We start from the raw sequence: 10,227 nt of genomic DNA, 5'->3' as shown, positions 1-10,227 counted from the left end.
CACACCATACTCCACACTTACCTCAGTGCCAAAGTTGTCACCCGCTTTGGTGCTGCAAGGTGATAAACAGATCCCGGGTGATTGAGGGGCCCTTGCTTGAGAGGCGACCAAAAAGGAGTGCCTGGAAGAGGTTCCTTGGGCCTGATGGTATGGCCACAGAGTCCAAAGGGGCCATTGCGCAGGCATCTGCCACTGAGCTTGTGAGGGTTCCATGAAGGTGGCTTGCCCCATCTCCTGCCTGTAGCAGCATCCCTGAAACCAGCGCCGGCTGCGCCTGGAAGTGTACAAATCTGCCTCTGAGCAGGAAGACTGCGACTCGGAGGGCGGGGACCACAGCAGTGCCAAGTGGGAAAATGCCAGAGGCATCATGGCAGGTTTGCCGCTAGATGGCACCACACTTTGCTGTGGTGTTGGAGGTCTTAGGTTCTGCTCCTCCACTCTGGCTGGTGAGTGTAACTCCTCCATATGGCTCTCCCTTATAGGTGAGTCCATCTGCACTGGACTCAGTAGTGCCCTCTCAGGACCGAAGTCAATCATGCTGGCCTCAGTGGGGATGGTGCCCAGTGCCCCATCACGGGACACACATGGTTATCACCACTCCCGCAGCCTTTGTCATAGGCGAGCACCCTCTGTCTGTTTTCTTTCGCCTTTCGTGAGGGACCGGAGAGTGGGATCGGTGCTGGGTCTTCGGTGGCAGGGAATGCCGGTGTATGATTCTTTTGGTGCTGAGTCCTTCTTTGGCACTGTAGCCTCTCTCAGAGAGGCCAGTGCACTCTGCAATGAGGTAGGTGCTGGGTACCGAGTCCGAGGGGCCGGTTGAAGGCAGAGAGCCTTAGAGCTTTAGTCTAATACTTCTGTCAATTTTGGTCCAAGGACAGAAGTTCCTACAAATCTTGCACCTGTCTGCCTGATAGGTTTCCTCCAGGCACTTGAGGCAGAATTCGTGAGGTTTGCCCATGGGCATAGGTTTGTGTCAGGTCCCACACAGCTTAAATCCTTGGGACTGAGGCATGCCCTGGTTCCTGGAACTTAATGCGGGGGAACCCCCTCAAATGGAAACTTATCTATTTATCTAGTACTCAACTAACTAGCTCTAATCTAATCTAATCTATTTACAGGTTTGAAGGCTAGAGGTTTGTGCTAGAGGAAAAGCTTGCCAAAATGAGAGAAGGCAAAAGGTTCCATCGCCAATCACTGGTGGTAAGAAGGAACTGAAGAGGTGGCGGGTTGGCAGGGCCCTATATACAGTGCCATAGAGACGCCACTCCAGGAGGTGCCTGCATTGACCCAATGGGAGCTGCTAGGGGAAAAACCTTCCAGCAACTGTGCACGCGGCATGCACACACCTACTTGGAATGGACATGAGCAAATAGTCGAAGAAGAACTTATAGTCTCTGGATTCAGAGTCATTGTAGATTCTTTGTAGTCTTTGATTTGTTGACTTTTCTTTTTCCATTTTCCTGTAACAGGTTCTTTAGAGAAGTCCTTATTATGCAAGTTCAGAGCAATTACATTACCCAATAATGCACCTGACGCTACATTTCAAGCTCTATGCACCTTGTACAGCCTGAGTTCACATGGTAAAGTTACCAATGATCAAAATAGTGCACATCCTTTTGCTGTTGTCATTGCAAAAAACAATGCTCCCAGAATTGATCCAATGAGGTGAACAAAGAATGGAACCAAGGAGAGTCAATCTCTGTAGAAAGCAGCTGCTCACCACTGGGTTCAGATCAGAATCTGATGTAAAAACTGAAGTCCAGCATTGAAGACTGAGAGACTTGACTAGGAGATCAAAGCCCAGTTATTCTGACTGCCAAATGGGTATATGGCAACTAGTATAAATGAAGTATTATAGTGGTGGCAATGAGTGGTATTATAGGTAAAACTGTGTCAGCATTTCCATTATAAAGCCCAGATCCAACTCTTTTTTGAAGTCAATAGAAAGGATCCCACTGATTCACTGGGAGTTGGATATGGCTTAGTCTAAATCATGTTTTTCAGGGGGTTGTAATCTGGCCACACAAATTGCTCTCATCTAATGCTTGGCAAACAGGCTATCAACCTTGGATTAAACATTTTTGAGAGAAGGTTTAGAAAAAAATATTTTGTCTGTAAATTCTAGAGTGCATAAAGTTAGTAAATAAGTCTTACATCATTATGCTTGCATTTTTGTATTTTAAATTTTTTTCGAATCATTGTATTATATGCTGTAAACCAGGCCCCAACATTCTGCACAGACATTTTACAAGAATATTTTCAGATGTACATATATTTATTAGTAGTATTAGCTCCACATTACACAAATTGACAGGCTGTTGTGTAGTAACATTGAAGGAATCAAATACATATTGTGGTCACACAGCAATCTTAACAGAAGACATTAAAATCTATACAAGATACAATAATTATTTATGATTTGTATCACTGTAGTGCCTCGCTTCCCCAACTGAGACCGGGCCCAATTGTGGCATGCGCTTTACAGACTCATAGTAAGAGGATCCCTGTGCTGAGGAGCATATAATTTAAAATCTGAAAGGCAGACAGAGTGAATCTAGTGCTCATGACAACTCCAGAAACCCAAGTCCTCTGTTGATCCACAGAACAGGCACAACACAGGCAGCAACAATACAAATGGGTTTAACCCTAATGAGAAGGTTAGATTTACCTCTAGGGACAATTGGATAGTTCATTCTCCATTGACTTCTCAATAGTTAAACTCTCTTCTATGACAGCCAGCAACACTACCAGTAAGTACCAACATCGATGGTAACGTCTGTGAATTAGACACCTATCAATTTAGAATGAAACTAGTGCCACCAGCTAATTTCACATCAGTCAGTGGATACAGTTACTCACAGTTAATCACTGCAATGCATTTGAACAAGTTATCTCTATGCACAAGGCTGCATATCCTACTGCAAGTCTTCACAGAATGTCATTCCCCTCTAGTCCTCCTAGCACACATAATATTGCTAGGGTAATTAATGATTTTTTTTGTTTGTTTTTTGTTAATGTTAAGAGCGTGAACAACAAGAACTGATGCACAGCCAAGTGGTAAGATTTATTCTCTTCCATTCATGCACTTAGCAGATTCACGTAACAACTGGCCCATGTCAGATCTATGACAGAATAGATATTTTATAATCATATCCATCTGAATTAAGAGATGAATTCTACTCTTGGATACATGCATAAAGCTCCCACTGACTTCAATGGGAAATGAGCATATATATCAGAGGGTAAAATTTGACCCTAAATAATCAAGTAATTATCCATAAAACAAACAAGAAAACATTTGTACACACATTTTTAGATCTTTAATTCATTATCATTTAAAGTATTATCACTGCACTGCACAGCATTAAAACAGAATCTCTTTCAGTTGTCTATCAGTTGGTCCATCATCAGATTTAAAAATGAACATCGTTAGGGTCATTTGCAAATGTCTCATTTTGTACATGATTATGAAATAAAACTTCACCATATTTAGAAATATATGAAGTTTCTTCCCATTGGGCCTGTGCCTGAGGGAGCAGCTCTCTCTGTGGCACTGTGCACAGAGAGTTGGGAATGTGACCAGATATGTGTGTGATTTCCCAGGCCTACCTAGGCAAAACCCTGTTTGCAAGGACAGCAGCAAATACTGCAGTGAAGAAGCAGCTACCAGTACTATATCTCATACTGAGGTAGTAGCTACACTGTTGCGCTGCGGCTCTGGGGCATGTTGGTAAAGGACTTCCATCAAAACAGAGATCCTTTGCACAACACATATTTACATATGTAGAAATATTCATACAGGAGACCAACATTTGACCTGTAGGGTGAAATCCTGGCCCCACTGAATTCATTGTAGTTTTGCTATAGATTTCATCGAGGGCAGGATTTCACACAACATTTTTAATTTTAAGATTCAAAGAGATTCTCTCAGTGACCTGTTTTCTTGTGTGTATCACCTGCTCCTGCTCCAATAAAGAAGTTTTCTCTACCCATAGCTGAGTGATCCATGGAACAAACAAGAAGACATTTATCAAGTTAGTAAATCATGGTGGTCATTTTTATTTTTCCAGCAGACCTATGGCAACATTGCTTTGGAACCACATGAAACTGAAGATAACTCCCATTGTCTTAGGGAAATGCTCATCAAAAGCAAATTTCATGGAGTCCTGTAAAGGTATTTCTACAACTTCAATCAGCTCTCCCTCTTCATGCTGGCCTCCACCTTCTCCGGTTTTCATCTGATCTGTTACCTCTGCATAAAATAAAGTTTGCTTAGAACCTGTCACGCCAACTCCAGACCTGTAAAAAAAAAAAAAAAATAGAAGAAAAACTTCACATTCATTTAAGAAAAATGTTATTTCATGCCTGGGAAACTGGGTCCCGGGTCCCCAATTAGGGCCCCTAAGCAATATAAAAATAAAAATGATTAACTATTAATGGATTTTAAGTATTCTGAGTGACAATGTGAAGCCTCTTTTTAGTCATATAAAGTTAATTAAAATTGTCATGCAGAAATATTAGTGCACTTTTGAATTCAGTTCCATTTTAGCACAGATATGTTTATAGCTACATTCTGTGGCTGCACTGAATGTTTATTTTGAAAGTAGATGGAATAACTGATATAACAAATGGAAGATTTTTCAGTTGACTTCAGTGGGAGTTAGTCTGGGCCCTTATCCATAGAAACTTGCAAACAACAGGGTGAAGCTCCCCAGGGTGTTTGCATATTACATTTGCTTATTTTTACAAGAATATTTAGATTTGTGATGCTCAAGAAGATTAGGTCCATTCACAGCTGGAGTCCTCTATTCACATACTGGATAGGTACAAGAATGGATTGGCAGCATGGGATTCTTTTCTCCATCCTGCCTAACCCTCTAGCCTTGACCCAAATGGACCACCCTAAGAATGCATGCATCTGAAGTAATTTAGCCTCCCAGATAAATTTGTTATCGTGGATTTAGTTGAGGATATTTTAGATTATGTACTCTTTCTTCAGCTAGACCACTTGCTGTGTGTTATACTTCTTATGTGTTAATCCTCTATTTCTTAAGAACTATTTCATTTAGATTTTTTAAAAAATAAGAGATAAGTACATAATCCACTCACTTGGTCCTTCCAAGAAAATAGTCACATTGCAACTGCAACTTCTGCATTTCCTGTGATTACAAATGACTTTTAAAACATATTGGGGGCTGATCCGAAGACCACTGAAGCGCTGGATTAGGCCATGAATGCTGAAGAATTATCCTCAATATTATTGTACATAGGATTCTAAAATTTGTAGTAGATTAAATATTATTTATTCAATACTGGATCATATTATCTCTAAAAAATAAAAATCTTATAGCATATAACCCTCCTTACCCTATCTCTAGATAACTAAATCTCCCAGTTAATCCAAGGTAAATCATGTCCCACGCAGGAATTCAAGCCAGGCAGTATTCCTTCAATCTTTTAAAACAAATCTAATTATTTCAGCTGGACAACTAATACTAGTAAGTTTGTTGCTATATCAATAAACACAATCTTTTTTCTTTATGAAAGCAGTCTTGGGAGTCAACAAGCTGGGTTCTTTTCCTAAGTCTTCCACTGATGTGCTGCGTGACCTTGCACAAGGCACTTCAACTCTTTGTGCCTGTTTCTGCATTTAAAAAGTAGATAATGAAATTTACTTATCTTTGTGAAGGGCTTATAAGAGACTAGGATGAAGGGTGCTAGGTAAGTATTCGATCTATTCTGTGCTTTCTCTGTGTCTGAATTATTCTTCTGATACATTCCTTGGCCAAAAGATAATGTGACCTAGTGGGAGGTAGCAAGAGAACAGACTAATGGGCTTCCCCCCCTTTCTCTTCCCACTCTTCTTGAAGGATGTGACCTGCTTTCTCAGTAAAATGTAAGTAGTATTTACTGTCACTAGTGATCTGGACTTTGCAGCCATTATCCTTCGCACTCGTATCCTATTGGCTATCCTTGTATCCTATATTGGTGGCTATCACTGCAGGCTTGTCAATAAAGAAGCTATTCAGTGCTGACAATGATTCGCAGCCTTGATGTACCACTGGCACAAGATCAAATGCCTTTTCCGGACTCCCCCGCTGCTCCTCGCACCTTTTTTCCTTCTCTAATGGGAAGCTGCTTGGAAGAATAACCCTCCTCATCAAGCATCATCTCAGTTGTACATGAAGATCCAACTGGCAGAAGACACAATAGAAAATTGCAGCCTTTGAAAGCAGCAGGATTTATACACAGGGCCCATCATGCTGGTTTAATGGTTTTAATCTCATTATAAAGTAAGGTAGACCCATTTTTGTCAAGTTGCTACGAGCACCCTAAAGTTGGAATGCCATTCTAAAGTTGGAATGCCATTTTTTGTGCTAATATGCTATCAGATTTCTGTCTGCTGTAATGATGACGACACACTTTCCCTACATTTTCTTGGCATTAAAAAACAATATATTTTCGTGGAACTATAAGCAATAATGCATGGGGCTAAAAAGCAACACTGGAGATGAATCACTGATTAAGAACAAACAGGTTTATTTCAGAATCCACCACAGGCAAGCCCTTTAAGTCCTAGGCGTGTAAATTGTTCTGTAAACATGACGGTTACAGTTTGTTCATCTTGCTTTTCGTCACTGATCTCTACCCTAAGTGCTATCATCTTTTCCCTATCCTAACTCAGTCTGTTTAACAAAATTGTAACTTAAAAGATTTGTTTGCTATGCAATATTACATTGTTTTTATATCACATTTATTTTAATCCTTGCCCCTCATTTTCCTATCCCTTTCTATTGTCTGTTATCTGTGTGCTGTATGTATGAAGGGCACTCTGTTTTTCACAGTCTATAAGAGGAGGGGAGATTCTTTTTTCTTGGTGTTCTTTATACAGGTGGGATTTGTTCTTCATCAGTTATTTTTGGAGGAATTATGTTTTTAATTATTACAAAAGCATACAGTGACAGAGCCTGGGATTTGGTATTTTTAAGGAGAAAACTAAAGAAATTAAATTAATCCAACATTTATTTTTTACTTTAAAAATCTTCAGAGCCGGGAATGTGCCTTGTTAATCTGCGTAGGTGTTATGGTAAGTTACAGCACTATATAGGTGTTTAATAATAAATGAACAAATAAATAAAAATATTGCTGGTGGCTCTCTCTCCTTCAGTCTTGATTTGCTCTCACCTTAACCTGATTTACACAAATTGTTTTTAGAACCAATTCTAGCAGTTTGTTTCATATTGTATTTCATCCAAAAATAACAAGTGAGAAAACAGTTTTGAGTAGTAAAATATATCCCTTACACCCTTTTAACCTGCTTCTGAAGTTCATGACCTTTCTCAAGAAACCAAATTGGTATAGATCTGTAGTTAGACAATGAAAGCATTGGATATAACCTAGTCGGTTTGATATTATGCAAAAATCCAGTCTGCAATTCAGCATGTTTAAAAACATATGACCTTTCTATAAAAGTCCCTTCCATACAAATACTCTACCTTAATTATTTACAGGGTAATCTCTTCCTATTCTACCCATGACCTTTTACTTTTGAAATAGTTGCAGCTGTGGAAATCACAGAGTTCTCCCACCATGCATCTTTTCTTTAGTGCAGAAGAAAATTGTTTCCTGAGGCACAGCATCACGAGATTTTGTTTCTTGCCACAGTATCTCAGATAGCTTATTGATTTCACTTCAGGATATTATTTACATATATGATACTTCTACTTAGTAAACTCTGAACTCAAAATATCATGGCTGGCTGTTATTTTCAAACTTAAAATGTTTTAAAATGATGTTTGTCCTGGATCTCCTAATATCTTTCCTATACTATACTGCCCGGAATTGCACACAGTTTGGGTCGTATTTCGCCATCTATCTATTCATAGAGCTTGCCACTGAAATCAATTAAAAGTTTAGGGTAACAAAAATTTGTGGTAGGATATGATCACAGATTTATTTTGTTTGTTCTTTTCTTTGTATTCTCTCCATTCAGTTTTACAGTGCAATTTGAGCTTGACTTGAATAATTAGTTTTAAAATAAATACCTGCCTCCAAATAAGCAATATAGAAGAACAAACAATCTGATAAATGCTTTTCACTGCAGTCTATTTTACTCCTTTCTCTGAGATTTTATATTTTTAAATCTATTTATATTCTAATTCAACAGCTCCTCTCAATATTTAACTGGATAACTTTGCATACTTTGTATAATTTTACATTATCTTTTATATAATATTAAATTGACTAGGTTATGTCTAATGATTTCATTGTTTATAGATCTGTCTCAGTTTGATTTCCAAAACAGGTCATTTACTTTGGTATGAGATCAAAAGAGGAAGGAATATATTTTGCTGCACAAAAAGGGTCTATTTCCAGTGTTTTCCCTGTTGTTATTTTTTGTCTGAATGATTTGGCTTTGTTATCTTCTGATTCAGTAATATATCATCTTCTTCTCATGAATCTATGCTCACTGCCTTTTACTAAATCAGACATTCCTGAATACTGACCACTGCCATCTTTTACAATATTTCCAACCTGTCTTGCATCCTCTTGTACTCTCCCTGTCCTTAGAGAATTATCAAAAAATTGCCACCAAAAATGTTCTATTTGCTTTGCGACTTCCTATAGAATTCCCAGATGCAATTCACTTGTAATGTAATATATATAAATATAAATCTTTATAAGTCATTATAATATAGTGATTATTTTAAACTGTTTCCCTGTTGAGACATTTGCAGTACTGTACAATGAAGGTAAACAGGTTTTGTTAGCAATGATGAGATTCTGTCTAGAATTTAATTCATAAATCTAGTATGCAGTACTTAAAAGTAGAATGACTAACTTTGTCTTAAACAGTGATTCATTTTAATTTTATAAGCATTCAAAGTTCTACACATTCACATTTGAACTGGCACACAGTGACTTTTTTGTACTTTAAATTTACATAATTAAGGTGAAATTCTCTACATGGAACTTATCTATTTATAAAATGCAACTTTTATTTGGATGCAGAATCTGGTATGTAGAAAATACATAATGTCATGTTTACAAGCAAATATGGTATCATGATGGCCATTGTCCTGCAGTCAAAATCTACTCAGACATTCAACAGATAAGCTGATGACAAATTGTGTGCAGTTTTCAATTTCTTAAAACCTTTATACAGTTCTAATGTTCTAAGCAGCAGGTGCAGGAAAGAAAAAGAATAGAAGCAATTAACACAAAATTATATTACACTGTACTGTCCACAAACAGGTCTACTAGCAGGTGATCTTTCTAATTATAATACATTTTATTGTACCACAGCTGTCAACCACAATGCAATGAGGTAAAATGGATTGTATCCATAGGTTACTGTATAGAAGTAATAATGGCTTTGAAAATATTACAATGCAAAATATTAGCTCTATATTATAAGGGCTGTGTTCTTTCTTTTACACCTTCTACCTACTGTAAATGTTCACATTTGAACTGACTAAAGTTAGGCACATATTCTGATAGGCCCCTAAACAAAGTGGCCTGATTTTCTGCAGAGCTGAGTACCTACTGCTCCCATTGCGCCACCGTGTACAGTTTATTACATCCTCTGACAGAAAACTAGAGGGGGAGGGGAAGGTCGAATATGCAACAAACAGTAATTTTTATCTTGTTCTGCTGTATTTTTACATCTAAAACACTCTACAACTATTCTTGGTGAAGATTTTGAAATGTTAGAACTCATGTGAGTACTAGAAGTTAATAGATACTTTGCAATCAGGAAGAAAAATTTCATTATATTTTCTTCGGTAGTGTAATAAAACAAACCTTGAGCAGAGCACTGGGGGTGTTGCACCCCAAGAAGTTAGCTCACAGGTGAGCTTCATACAAGTTCAAATTTGAAACCATAGCCACCTAGGGATAGGGAGGAAACTTGTCATCATCTAATAAAAAGGTAATCCCAAAAGACCTGGTCGCTCACAGGACACAGAACAACTGAATTTTTTTTATATACAACAATAATCATACTGCTTTTTGCTGCATCCAATGGAATACAGGTCTTACTTTTACATATCTATAAAATGCCTAGCACAGTGTTGAAGATAAAAATAATGACAGACAAAAACACTATGCTAAAGTAACATTATTAGGGTTGCAAAATCAAGCACTCATTAGGAAATGAGTGGGAGAAGTCACTTTGCAAATGCGTTTCACAGATACTGCTGTCAGCAGAGGAATGGTGAAACTCAG

General features: G+C 38.2%; 1 protein-coding gene across 3 annotated transcripts in view; it reads right to left on the bottom strand.

Moving 5' to 3' along the window:
• Window positions 1–2,254: 2,254 nt before the first annotated feature.
• The window catches only part of NUDT14 (nudix hydrolase 14), an 86,250-nt gene continuing 78,277 nt past the window's right edge, over window positions 2,255–10,227 (bottom strand). For all 3 annotated transcript variants that reach the window (XM_067554942.1, XM_067554944.1, XM_067554943.1), the window contains exon 5: window positions 2,255–4,299. In XM_067554942.1, the coding sequence (XP_067411043.1) occupies window positions 4,059–4,299 (241 nt within the window). In that variant the 3' untranslated portion in view covers window positions 2,255–4,058. The remainder of the gene's footprint in view (window positions 4,300–10,227) is intronic.

The sequence above is a fragment of the Emydura macquarii genome, unplaced genomic scaffold (assembly GCF_026122565.2).
Source record: "Emydura macquarii macquarii isolate MOO-44397 ecotype Brisbane River unplaced genomic scaffold, CSIRO-AGI_Emac_v2 contig_1551, whole genome shotgun sequence".
Lineage (NCBI taxonomy): Eukaryota > Metazoa > Chordata > Testudines > Chelidae > Emydura > Emydura macquarii.
The sequence above is the reverse complement of the archived record's forward strand: the minus strand, read 5'-3'. Positions and strand labels throughout refer to the sequence as shown.